At 23.0% G+C, this 15,091-nt stretch overlaps 1 protein-coding gene across 3 annotated transcripts in view; it reads right to left on the bottom strand.

The window, feature by feature from the left end:
- The window catches only part of LOC122501267, an 81,271-nt gene extending 71,482 nt beyond the window's left edge, over positions 1-9,789 (bottom strand). For all 3 annotated transcript variants that reach the window (XM_043610603.1, XM_043610602.1, XM_043610601.1), the window contains exon 1: positions 9,601-9,789. In XM_043610603.1, the coding sequence (XP_043466538.1) occupies positions 9,601-9,735 (135 nt within the window). In that variant the 5' untranslated portion in view covers positions 9,736-9,789. The remainder of the gene's footprint in view (positions 1-9,600) is intronic.
- Positions 9,790-15,091: the final 5,302 nt, after the last annotated feature.

The following is a 15,091-nucleotide window of genomic DNA, read 5'->3' as shown; positions in this document are numbered from 1 at the left end:
TACTCAACAGAATTCAATTATTTAAAAACAATTTTAATAAAATTCGACGCAAAAATTTAATTCTTTTCATAAATAATAAAAATTCCACAGGAATTCAAATATTTACAAATTTTTTATAAGTTTCTTCTCAATAATTCAATTATTTTCAGAAATAATAAGATTCATCGCAGAATTTTAATTATTTTTAATACAATTTTAATCGAATTTCTTGAAAAACGTAATTATTCTTAAAAAATAAAAATTTTATCTAAATATATTTGGCAAAAGAATTCAATTATACTTAAGAATTATTTTTTAAATTAAATTAAACTAAATTAAATTTTTAAATTTCTTTTAGAGATTTAATTATTTTTATAAATAATAAAATTATTCGGAGGAAGTCAATTATTTTTATAAATATCAATATTCATCACAAGAATTTAATTATTGTCAAAAGTATGTAAAAAATTCAAAAATTTTAATAAAATTCATGGCAAAATTTCTATTATTTTCAAAAAATTTACTTAATTCAATAATTTGTATGTATCTTCTATTTTAATAAAATTTTTCAAAAGAATTCAATTATTTAAAAACAATTTTGACAAATTTCTACACGAATATTTAATTATTTTCTAAAAAAATGAAAATTTCACCGGAATTCAATTATTAAAAATAGAATTTGCATAATTTTTTTCGAAAAAAATGAATTGTTTGAAACATTTTTACATTCTTCGCAATAATTAAATTATTTTCATAAATAATAAAACTCATTGCAGAATTTCAATTATTTTTAATAGAATTTTAATTGAATTCTTCGGAAAATCTAATTATTCTTAGAAATTTTATTAAAATTCATCGAGAGAATTCAATTATTTAAATATTTGATGATAAAATTATATGTATAAGAGTTCTATTTTAAGAATCATTCAATTATTCAATAAATAATCTACTTTCGTATTTAAATAATTGAATTCTCGTAGAATTTTCTAATAAAAATTGATTAGAAAATAAATTTTAGTTTAAATTTTAAATAATAATAGAATATGAAAATAATTTTTAAGAAGTTACAGTAACAATATTATTATAATATAAAATAATTATTTTAACACTCGATCCTCTTTAATTATTATAAAACATAAAGAAATCGATCACTCCGAGTCGAAGATTTGTGATTTGTGATTATAATTAAATTTTTGCTGCAGAATTATAATTATATTTGCAATATTGGTGAGAAATTATAATTATATTTATAAAAATTTGCTATATTTTGGTCAATTTTTGTCTTCAAAAGAAAATTTTATATTAAAATAATCCAAAAATTTTATAATTTAAATAAAAAAAAATAATCTCGAAACATTTCAAATCGAATGAAAATTTTAAAGTCAATGTTTTGAAATCTATATTATACTTTTCTCGCGAGGCAGAAAAAAGAGGTGTCTTTATGGGACTTGAATTTTTTTTTCCTACACGCGAACCCAATTTTAAAGTAGGGGAATAATTTCTAAGCGGATTTCACTGTCACTTTGAGGGAAAGGGTTTTGGATGTTTTTATTTCCCCAATGAAATTCTCAGCAACCCTCAAATAATCTTAATGACATCGAATTGTAAAAAAGCCCCTTTAACGGTCAATTTTTAACAGAAATCGAATTTCAGAAAAAAAAGGTTAGCGAATGGCGAATAAATATATTTCTATCGGCGCTGAGTCGTGTGAATTTTTCTTTTTTTTTACTTTTTTTCTAAAATGAATAACGCCCATTTCTCTTATTCTTGTTTATTTCTATCAAGAATTCATTCAATTGAAAATAATGAAATGAATGCAACGGATTTTTGTGAAATTAACCCTTTTTTCAGCGGATGTAACTGAAATATTGTGGACTTTATAGAAGGTAAAAATTTTGTCTTAAAAATATTTTAGAAAGCTACTGAATTTTTTTATTCAAATTTTCTTTTTTTAAATAAAAATAATAAAAATGAATTTTTTCAATTTTTTCAATTGATTGAAAAATTGTAACAAATTGATAAATATTGAAATAAATTTCCAAAAGTTCGAATATGGAATATGCGAGAGATGCGCCTCTCATTGCAAAATTAATGTTTAATGACGAATATTATTATTTATGATGGCACGACACATTATATTTGTGCACAGCGTTTAGTGTATATACATATAAGAGAATATAAATCCTCAGTTGGGTTATGATATACATACGCAAGTATTACAAAAATAAATTTAAAAAAAAGAGAGAAAAAATAAAAACCACTGCAATCCAATTCTTGCAGGTGAGTTCACGCTAAAAGGGCCCATGAGAAGGGAATGTTTCGGAACGATTAATTCAGTTTTATGGTTCGCCGCCAGATATAATGAAAATCATGTAAATCACATCCGAAGAGTGAATATACGATGTAGGTGTACACCAATGTGTCCCGTACACTGGCGAATGCACCAAGCTGTCATGATTGCAATAAATTCCATTTAGCCGCTCGATTATTTGTATATATGCGTATATATAGCTGCGCATATTTGCGGATTCTACAACGTCCTTTCCTCTTAGCACGATATCCGCCAATGGATATAAACATTAAAATGTGCGTATAATTTTTCTTTTATTTTAAAAAAAGAAAAAAAGGGTTTTTTACTCCAAATATTTTAGTAGGACTTTTAATTATTATTAGAATATGCGATATATACAATATTTGTTTCAATAAATTAACATTAATCGATTAATATTAATGGAAAACGAATAAAGTAACTTTTCCTATTTTCAAAGTCAAATTTAAATACTAACAAAAACTTCTGCGCATTTTTGTCAATTTTTACTATTTTTGAAGTGAAGGTTGCTACGACGTACATTTTTATAAAAATTAGTTCGAGCGTGGGAAAATTCAGTTTGAAAACATTATTATCTTTCCATAGAAATTAAGATTTTCAATAATTTCAAATTCAAACCTTTTTGAAATTAATCAACTTTAAAAATATTGTTATAAAACATAAACACAACGATTACTCCGCGTATCTTCGACTCGGAGTGATCGTTTTCTTCATGTTTTATAATAATTAAAGGTGGCCAAGTGATAAAATCATTATTTTATATTATAAAAATATTGATACCGCAACTAATTCAAAATTTAAATAAATTTCTTCTTTAAATCAATTATTTTTAATAATTTTTGATTTTTTTTTTCATTTCCTTTAATTTTTGATAAAGTTTCTTTTGAGAATTTTCAAGTTCAACGGCTTATAATAAATCAATTTTACGAAATTTCGATTATTCGGATATTCTTCAATTAAATATACATTAGAAAATAAAAACATGAAATATAATTTTAAAAAATTTCGATTAAGCTTTTTGAAAAAAATTAGTTCCATAGAATTTTTAATTAAAAGTATGAAAAATTTAAATTTTCAAAGATTTTAATTTGAAACCTTTACAAAATTCAATTATTTCTAAAAATTGCAATTATTAGACACTTCTCCAAAGTTAAATCTAAAACTTTATATGAAATTAATTTTCAAATTAATTTTTATTAGAAAATTCTACGAGAATTCAGTTATTTAAATACGAAAGTAAATTATTTTTTGAATAACTGAATGTTTCTCAAAATAGAACTCTTATACATAATTTTATTAACAAATATTTAAGTAATTGAATTCTCTCGACGAATTTTAATAAAATTTCTAAGAATAATTAGAATTTTCCAAAGAATTCCATTTAAATTGGATTAAAAATAATTGAAATTCTGCAATGTGTTTTATTATTTATGAAAATAATTGAATTATTGCGAACAATGTAAACATGTTTCAAACAATTGATTTTTTTCGAAAAAATGTATGTAAATTCTATTTTTAATAATTAAATTCCTTTGAAATTTTCATTATTTTATAAGATAATTGAATATTCGTTTAGAACTTTGTCCAAATTGTTTTTAAGTAATTGAATTATTTTGGGAAATTTTATTAAAATAATAATACAAATTATTGAATTAAGAAACATTTTTGAAAATAATTGAAATTTTGCCATGAATTTTATTAAAAATTTTTTAAATAATAATTGAATTTTATTACTTTTGAAAGTAATTGAATTTTTGTCATGAATATTGATATTTTCGAAAATAATTGAATTTTGCAAATGAATATTGTTATTTTCGAAAATGATTGAATTTTGCAATGAATTTTATTAAAATTTCTACACCTAGAGAAATGATTTATTTGAATTAAATAAAATTTATTTGAAACAAATAAAAAAGGATATTTGTCACAGAACCAACTAGACTTTTATTTAGCTCAAATAATATTTTTTATTTGAATTAATATATTTCGTTTAAATATCCATTTTTATTTGAATGAAAAAAATTTTATATTTTCATTAAATATATTTTATATTTAGAGCAAATAAAAAGCATTTTTCATTTTAATAAATCCTGTAAGCATTCTGAAATATTAAAATTCACTTATAACCTTTAAATAAATTTAACAATCACAATCACTAATGGAACTTTTAATATTCATTAAAATAAATGTTTATTTTTATAAGAATATTTGTTAAATAAAGTCAGATTTTCTTATTGTTAGTCATTTCACTTTACTTTTTCACTTCATATGTAAAAGTCCACTGTCACATTTTTCTCAGAAAATCTCAAATAAGACACTAAAAGGTAAATGACATCATATACAAATCTGTTACTTTGTACTAATTAAAATTTTCACTTAAAAAGAAAAATTCTGTACTTAAATTAATTAAATTTGTTAACTATTCATGATGAATAAACCTCTTATACTTATACGCGTTAAACTGTTAAAAGCAAAACATCTTATTGTTTTACTATAGTAATGCAATATGCGCAGGCGTCCTACTTATAAGTCAAACAAACATTTATTTGATACAAATATACTATTTCATAAATTGCAAATATATTTCTTTATTTTAGATTAATAAGTGCATTTATTTGAAATAAATATTAGTTTATTTATTTTAAATAAAATATTTATTTGTAACAAATAAATTTTTTTTAAATATACACTTTTAGTTAAAATAAATAACTTTTTTCTCTGGGTGTAATAATAATTGAATTTTGTCGAAGAATTTTGCTATTCATTTATAAAGATAATTGAAATGTTGACGTTTTTTTTAAAATTTTTTGAAAATTATAGAATTTTTTCGATGAATTTTATTAATTTTCAAAATAATTGAATTCTTGTTATGAAAATTGTGATTGACAAAAATAATTGAATTTTGCAATGAATTTTATTAAAATTCCTGAAAATAATTGAATTTCGGCGAAGAATTTTGCTATTTTTGAAGATAATTGAAATGTTGACAAGAATTTTTTTAAACAATTTTTTGAAAATAATTGAATTTTTGTAAAAAAAACTTTGACATTCATTAACATAGTTGAATTCTTTCAAAGAATTGCGTTAAAATTTTTAGAATTTAAACTAATTTCAACACAATTGAAATAAAAATTTTACAAAAAATTTTTTATTTTTAAAAGTAATAACTTTATGAAATTCTTTCGAGGAATTTTAATAAAATTTTTATTAATAATTACATTTTTTGAGGAATTTGATTAAAATTGTATTAAAAATAATTGAAATTCGGCAATGAGTTTTATTATTTATGAATATAATTGAATTATTGCAAAGATTGTAAAAATGTTTCAAATAATTGATTTTTTTCCAAAAAATTTATGCAAATTCTATTTTTAATAATTGAATTCCTGTAAAATGTTCTTTATTTTAAAAGATAATTGAATATTCGTTTAGAACTTTGTCAAAATTGTTTTTAAAGAATTTACTTCTTTGGGAAATTTTATTAAAATAATAGAATATTAAAAATCATTGAATTAAGAAAATTTTTTGAAAATAATTGAAATTTGGACATGAATTTTATTAAAATTTTTGACAATAATTGAATTTTATTACTTTTAATAAAAATTGAATTCTTGTTATGAATTTTGATATTTATCAAAACAATTGAATTTTGCAATGAATTTTATTAAAATTCCTGAAAATAATTGAATTTCGTCGAAGAATTTTGCTATTCAATTATAAAAATAATTGAAATGTTGACAATTTTTTTTTATTCTTTGAAAATAATTGAATTTCTGCGAAGAATTTTATTAATTTTGAAAATAATTGAATGCTTGTAGTGAATATTGTTATTTTTAAAAATAATTGAATTTTACAATGAATATTATAAAAATTCCTGAGTTTAATTGAATTTCGGCGAAGAATTTTGTTATTTATAAAGATAATTAAAATGTTTTCAAGAATTTTTAAAAAATTGTTGAAAATAATTAAATTTCTGGAAAGAATTTTAATTTTTATTAAGCGATAGTTAAATTCTTTCAAATAATTGAAAACCATTGAAAATAGCAAATATATACCAAAACCTCTAAATGAATAATTTTTCCACAATTTTGTAAAGAGTATCCAGAGCTATATACGTATTTTTGAATATATAATTTTAATACTCCGGAAATAAAATAAAAAAAGGCGAAAAATAAAGATAAACCCAAACTGTGTGTTTCACATTGAGACAAGAGAGACCCTCTCAACTCTGACACGACGAATTGCAAAAAAAAAAAAAAATAAAAAAAAAAAAAAAACCGAGTGGAATGTATTACTGAGGAATAGGAAAAATATATTCATCATATATACTGAAGCAACGGTCTAATTATGAGTTTCGGTAAATAAAGCGCATTATTTCCAATGCGCCCGCGAGATAAAATAATTCGCGCTCTATATAGATTTAAAGAAAAAGGAAGAAGAGAAAAAAATTCGCATAGAATTTGTGACTTGGAATTTCCGCAAGTAGTAAATGGATGGATGGCTATGTGGCGCGGTGTCTGAAAAGAGTATATTGAAATTGCGGGTAGGGACAGAAAATGGGTGTAACATATACTTGTATAAATGCAGATATAGAAGACGAGATACAATAACCAAATGTTATCCGCAATATATTCATCGGTGACGCGTATTATATACATTAGGTTATTCCACAGCCTCCGGTAATGCGCAGTGATTTTATGTCGTAATTATAAAGATTTCACATTTCATTTTTCCTTCACTTTTTTGCTTTTTCATTTCTTTTCTTTCTCTCTTATTTTCTCTCTCTCTCTCTCTCTCTTCTTTCTTTCTCTCTTCTTTTTCCCTTTCTTTCCTCTTTTTCCCTTTATTTTCTCCTTTTTCTGTTTCTTTCTTTCCTTCTTTTTCTCTTTTCCTTTTTCTACTCTTTTTTTTCTTTCTATATTTTCATTAAAAACCCGGCCACTCTCTTTTTTTTCTCCACCTCCTCTTTTCTCCGAATACCTCTTTGGTAATAATTTCATCTTTTTCTCTTTTTCAGATGAATGCGGAAATATATGTTTTTCATGCATATATATGTCTGTGTTGCAGAAGAAAATAACGACGCCCAAATATATAGAAAAGATTCGAGTAACGAATGTACAGTATGCGCGTTAGAAGTGAATATATAAATATACATATAGTGCTAACGAGTGAAGATCTGTCGACCAATAGAAATGTTGGATTCGCTTGCACTCTCATTTTTATTACTTGTACAATATATTGTATGGTCTCTTCGCGACCCGTCGATGTTATTTTGTCATGTATATATGATGTATACATCGAAAAAGCCAGAGTATATATTCGATTGATAAAAATAGATGTGAAAATATACTTTTGACTCGTTTTTCTCGACTTTGTCTTATTCGTCTATATAGATATATATTCATAGAGAGAGAGAGAGAGGGTATATACGCGTTATTCAATGTGATATTTGCAAGGGAAAATATTCTGCATTACTGATTCTTCATTCAAGGATTTCAAATTCTATATGCATGTTTCATATATGCTTTTGCTATTTTCAAATGAATGAAGAAATGATACGGAATTCTCTTTGCAAAAGAATATTTTTGTCATTGTTGTTCTCTAATAAAATTTTTGTTTTTTAATTACTTTTTTTTCTTTTCAAATATTATTTCAAAACACTAAAAAAATTCTCTCCTCCAGCATGGAGGAGAGAATTTTTTTAGTGTTTTGACTTCTAGTCAGTGGTTTATCAAATATAAGTGTTTTTATTATACAATTATAGAACAAAAATTTAGATCTGACTAAAAGTATTTTATACTACTGAAGGTAAATTACTGATGAAAATTAACTTTGTTTTAACGTATTCTATAGCAATAAGAAAACTACAGAAAAATTTGATGTCTGACTATAACTGATTTGTACTACTGACACAAAATTTACTGATTAAAACTATATTTTACTATATATAGTAACTAATAAGGAAAAAATGTCTGACTACTACTAATTTGTACTGTAAAGGCGAAATTTATCTGCAAATTGTCCTGTCTGACTAAAATCGGTTTTTATCACTGCTACCAAAACTACTCTCTAAATCAGAATCAGCGAAAACTCACTGATTCTCAGCGAATAGTCGCTAATTCAAATAGCTATAAGTATGCCACTGAGAATCAGCGAATAGTCGCTGGTCCAATCAGCGGTTACGTATTATCGAATATGGCAGCTGTATTCATTTTCTTTTCAATCAACTTATAACCAACAATTATAAAATTTTGTAATAATATGGGTCTAATATGTTGACGGGTATATGATTTATTATTTTTATTATACTTAAAACACTAATATTCTTGTGAATATTTAGAGTTAGATTTTCATTATAAATTTATTTTTCCAATTCAAGGAAAACCACTTTAAAATTTATTAAATTCGCCACCGAAACCACAGAAAATATGCTCACTTTAATGTTTTACTTTAATCACTACTCACTAATCACTAATTTCATCCAATTTAAATTAATTTGGCACTAATGTAAAAAATAAACATTCCGCGTAATGTGACACATTTGCATGGAAATGACGCTACGAGTATTTTACACTTCTGCGCACACGCAGAGTTTACTGATTGCTTCAGTGACATCCACTTATCTTCAGTAAATTCCACTATTTTTCAGTGAAAACTTCGTTCACTGGTTAAAACAGCGCTTTTTTCGCTGATTCAGATTTAGAGAGTAGGAGAATTTAAATTTTCTGACTAAAATTCCTTTATTGTCTCATTTTGATATCTTTAGAAAAACTGTGAATATTAAAGAAATAAAGTTGAAGAAAATATATGAAATTAAGACAGAAGAAAAATTTTAAAAGAAAACAAAAGAAGAAAATTAAAGTAAGACTAAAGAAAAAGAATAAATTTAATTTTAAAGATCAAAGAAAATAAGAATAAGGAAGAAATTAAAGCAAAATTAAAAAAATTTACCGTACAACTTTTTTTTAACATTTGGCATTAAAAATAAACTACAGAGAAATATTTTTGGATGAAAAAGCAAGACTATATAGATATAGTTATAATACAGTTGAATGACACCTACAAATTGTGGTATTGTGAAACGTAAAATATAAATAAACATTCCTCTCAAAATGAAGAATTAAAAATCTTATTCTCCGAATCGACTTGTGTGGTTTTTAGAGCACAAAGATTGGAGCTATATCCTTGTCACAAAACTCGATCAAAGTGCTTCCTCGCCCTATCGTGACGTATCTTGACGTCCGTCACCTACCAAACTCATATATAATCTGATTAAAAAAAAACAAAATTACCTCATTCACCTGTTCTAGATCATGAAGAATCATAAAATGCCCACTAATTCCATCGCACATATAGCGGTACATGTGCAAAATTTCAATCTTATCTTGTCTTTTATTATATACACGCATGTAAACATATGTTTGCATTTTTTTCTGCTTATTAATAATTGACTATACGAATATATTAATTCGCACGCATGTTTTAATATTTCCTTGAATAAAAATATGCATAAAATTAAAATTAAAAATTAAAAATTGTTAATAAAGTAAATATTTATTTGATATTAGGAAAGCAATCGATTATTTAAAACAAATAAATTTTCTCTTCAGTGTTCAAAGTTATTTAATAGTCATCAAAAAAGTATCGGACAATCAGAGAGTACACTGAGAAAACAATATGTTTGAATCAAACATTAAATTAATTTTAAATAATTTACTACTAGCAACAATTCACGCGCTTACGCGCACGCGGCTGACTTCTTCTTCTTCTTTTCTTCTTCTTTTTTTTTTACTTTTTTAAGTAAAATTAGCAATTTCAAAAATAACAGAACGTAAAAATTTTTAATTCAAAATGTTTTTTATAAAATTAAAATATGAATTAGAATATATAGTTTTAATATTATTATAATTATAATAATCATATATTCTGACATAGGGAATTCAGGGAAAAGTGAGGAATTTTTATTTAATGAAAAAAATTAAATTTTTAGAATTCATAAGAAAATTCTGAATTTTTGGGTCTTTTTTGTTTGAGTCATAAACTATAAAATTATCACAAATTCTATTACAAAATCTTCAATTATTTCAATTTCTGACAAAAATTTCTTTTTAAATAACTTAAATCTTGAACAATTATCATAAAATAAATAAATTATTTTATGAATAATTTTACTTAAATATTTCAAAATTAATTCAATTTTAAAAGAGTTGCGTTTACAATTTTCATAAATAAATAAACTTCAAACGTTTTCAATTTGAAATTTAATGAATTTTAATGTTGAATGAATTTAATTAGAAATTTTAATGAACTTAGATTTTTGAAAAATTTTAATAATTCAAAATCTTCTAAAATTAGTTAAATTTGTCAATAAATATTTAATTTATTATTTAAAATAATGAATTTATAGAAGAATTTTAGTTAAAAAAACTAAAAAATTGAATTTTGAAGAAGTTACAAATGATTGCAGAAATTCAATTATTTTCAAAAGTAATAAAATTCTTATCACAAAATTCAATTATGTTCGAAATTTACAAATAAATCTCGACGAAATCCCAATTATTTATTTATTTATTTATTTAACATTGGTCCCCCAGTCCCTATGGATTATTTTTATAAATCAAAAAATTCTTCTTCAAAATTCAATTATTTTCAAAAATTTTACTCATCTCAATGATTTTCAATAATATCGACTATTTTAATAAAATTATCCAAAAGAATTTAATTATTTAAAAAACAATTTTGACAAAGTTCTACAAAAACATTCAATTATTTAAAATAGTATTTGCATACATTTTTTCGAAAAAATCAAATGTTTTGAAGTTTGGCATTAAATTCTTCGCAATAATTGAATTATTTTTTAAATTAAAATAAATTAAATCAAATTAAATTTTAAAATTCCTTTCAGGGATTTAATTATTTTTATAAATAATAAAATAATTCGGAGGAAGTCAATTATTTTCATAAATAACAATATTCATCATAAGAAATCAATTATTTTCAAAAGTATAGGTAAGAAATTCAATTATTTTGAAGAATTTTAATAAAATTCATGCCAAAATTTCAATTATTTTCAAAAAATTTTCTTAATTCAATAATTTGTATATTTATTATTTTAATAAAATTTCCCAAAAGAAAACCTACACGAATATTCAATTATCTTCTAAAATAATGAAAATTTCACCGCATTTCAATTATTAAAAATAGAATTTGCATAAATTTTTTCGAAAAAAATCAATTATTTGATACATTTTTACAATGTTCGCAATAATTCAATTATTTTCATAAATAATAAAACTCATTGCAGAATTTCAATTATTTTTAATACAATTTTAATCGAATTCTTTGGAAAATTCTAATTATTCTTAGAAATTTTATTAAAATTCGTCGAGAGAATAAAATTATTTAAATATTTGTTAATAAAATCATATATAAGAGTTTTATATTTTGAGAAACATTCAATTATTCAATAAATAATTTACTTTTGTATTTAAATAATTGAATTCTCGTAGAATGTTCTAATAAAAACTGATTTGAAAATGAATTTTACTTTAAATTTTAGATAATAATAGAATATGAAAATAATTTTTAAGAAGTAACAGTAACAATATTATTATAATATAAAATAATAATTTTAACACTCGATCGATCCTCTTTAATTATTATAAAACATAAAGAAATCGGTCACTCCGAGTCTAAGACTCGGAGTAATTGTTGTCTTTATGTTTTATAGCAATGTTTTTAAAGTTAATTAATTTCAAAAAGGTTTCGAATAATTTTACATTATTTAAAGGTATTCGTAAATAAATTTAACACAACATTTTTTTGAATAAAATATTTTTCTTCATTTTCTAAAAATTAAAAAAATTTCAGTTTCATTTTCAATTAAATTTTCGAATTTACAATAATATAATTTATAAACATTTTTTCCCTCTATTTTTAAAAAACTTTGAATTTTATTAAAACAATTGAAATTAAGAAATTGAATTGATGCAAATTATTTCCTTATTATGAAAATTGAGAATTTTCTACAAAAATATTAAGAAACGAGAATATCTAATAATTGAATAATTAAATTGAGAATATATGTTTTTCTTCCCAAAAGAAAAAAATTAGTTTGTAAACAATATTGTTATTGAGAAATAAAAATTATGCATATAATTAAAACAAGTTAATTAATGATTAAAGCCATTTTAACGGATCATGATTGGTTGATTGAGGATTTATACCTAATCATTGATTAATTTTTAATCTATATTGGTGAAACTGGTCCTTAATGAGTTTGATAAATGAAGATTTCGTTTAATTTAATTATAAAATATGTTTAATTCAGACATATTTGTTTGGTTGGCTACTTATTTTAGGACTAAAAAAAATTTCTATTCATCAGTGTACCTGAAAAAATGCCACAACTGCTCAATTGAATCATAAACTAATTAAAGTAATTACCTGTTTTCTTTCAGGCGAGAAAAATTAAACATTTTCCCCCGCAATAAGTATTTTTATTTTACACACATAGCTTTGATTTATCAGGCGCGAGGATAAAATTCTTTTCATCGTGGGCATAAGTGTATATAAGTGCGCGTGCGTGCGTGCGTAAATTAGCGACACGTTCTTTGAATTGTTATTTTATCGAATACACGAAAGCGTACACGATGTTGATTCAAGGGGAACACGAGTGACATTTCGCGGTCTTTTAATACACGTCTTGTCTCGCCTTAACGTGTATTGTACATATGCGTACGTGCAACGTACACCTGCACATACACTAATCATGCTTCGTCGTCCAACTCTAATAGCGTACATATATATACATATATACATATGGGTTATAAATCAACCGTAGTACCTTTTCTCAAAAGGTATATCCATATATGAAGGGTATATTATTTATGGTCGTTCGTTAGCGCGCAACAGTTCATCGGTATATACGTGTCAAGTCTCTCTCGCGCTAGAATTTTCGTTCGACTACGAGAGGAACGACCACGAGGACGGCGCAACGACGACCATAATATTCGATAACGTCTTCGATTCAATCGTCGAAAATTATAAATATTCACGTCAGAATTATTAGTGTCTTGTGCGATTTTGCCGCCGACAGCATAAATGTTGTATACGCTTGTATGTATGTATATATTTATACAATGAAGCAGCGCGGTATATCGTAAAATATTCCGATCTCGGCAATCAATGATTTCTATTGTATTAAAATGTATTATGATGATAACAATATTTATGTATTACATTCATAACGTATCGTTTATAAGATCGATGATTTCCTGATTGTGAACGATTCATTATTGTGTTTTTGTAAATGTATATATATTTAGGTACGTGTGTTATATAAATGGATCGATAATTTTTCTAAAGGTTATGAGAGAATAATAATAAGAGAGTAAAAAAGAGAAAAGAAAAATTTATTATTTTCACAGTTAATCGTGAGGTATTAAAAAGTGTTGCAGATTAAATTAACACGAAAAAAGATTAAAATAATCAAATTTGGTGTTATTTTCTATACAATGAATGAAATTTTAGTTCATTAAATTTTTTTAAAACTATAAAACATGAAGATATTGATAACTCCGAGTCTTCGACTCGGAGTGATCGATTTCTTCATATTTTATAATAATTAAAGATGACCAAGTAATAAAATCATTATTTTATATTATAAGAATATTGTACATCTTCAACATTATTTTCATCATTTTAATTCAATTAATATTTTCAAAAATTTTTAATAACAATTTTACTTTATATCAATTATCAATTATTTTTAATAATTTTCGAAAAAGTTCTTTGGCAATTTTCAAATCCATTTGTTTACAATATTCAATTTAACGACATTTCAATTATTCATAAATTTTTTAATTAAATGCATTTATTAGAAAATAAAAACTTCAAATAATATAAAAGAAAGTTCAATTAAACTTTTTCAAAAAAATTAATTTCAAAATTCAATTATTTATAAAAATTCACGCTATATTGCTTTTAATATTCAATTATTATCTAAAATTTAAACTGAAATTCATTTTTATGAAATGAAAATCAATTTTTATTAGAAAATTCTACAAGAATTTAATTATTTAAATGCAAAAGTAAATAATTTACTGAATAATTGAATGTTTCTCAAAATTCAATTCTCATAAAGAATTTTATTAACAAATTTTTAAATAATTGAATTCTCTCGACGAATTTTAATACAATTTCTAAGAATAATTACATTTTCCGAAGAAATCGATTAAAATTGTATTAAAAATAATTGAAATGCTGCGATGAGTTTTATTATTAGTAAAAATAATTGAATCCTTAAGAAGAATTTTATTACTCTTGAAAATAATTGAATTTCTGCAATAATTTGTAACTTCTCTAAAATTAAATTTTTTTCTAGTGTTTATAACTAAAATTCTTCAATAAATCCATTAATTTTAATAACTTTTAAAAAAGTTCCTTGAGAATTTTCAAATTCATTCGTTTACAATTCAATTTTACAAAATTTCAATTATTCGGAAATTCTGCAATTAAATATACATTGAAAAATAAAAACTTGAAATAATTTCAATAAAAATCCTATTCTTTGAACGAATTTTAATGAAATTTTTAAGAATAATTACATTTTTCGAGGAAGGCGATTAAAATTGCATTAAAAATAATTTAAATTCTGCAGTGAGTTTTATTATTTATGATAATAATTGAATTCCTAAAAGAATTTTATTATTTATAAAAATAATTGAATCCCTGCAAAATTGTTATTATTTATGAAAATAATTTAATTATTGCTAAGAAATT

Source organism: Leptopilina heterotoma, unplaced genomic scaffold, assembly GCF_015476425.1.
Source record: "Leptopilina heterotoma isolate Lh14 unplaced genomic scaffold, ASM1547642v1 Lhet_206, whole genome shotgun sequence".
Lineage (NCBI taxonomy): Eukaryota > Metazoa > Arthropoda > Insecta > Hymenoptera > Figitidae > Leptopilina > Leptopilina heterotoma.
Note: the sequence above shows the minus strand (reverse complement) of the source record. Positions and strands in the feature narration are given on the sequence as shown.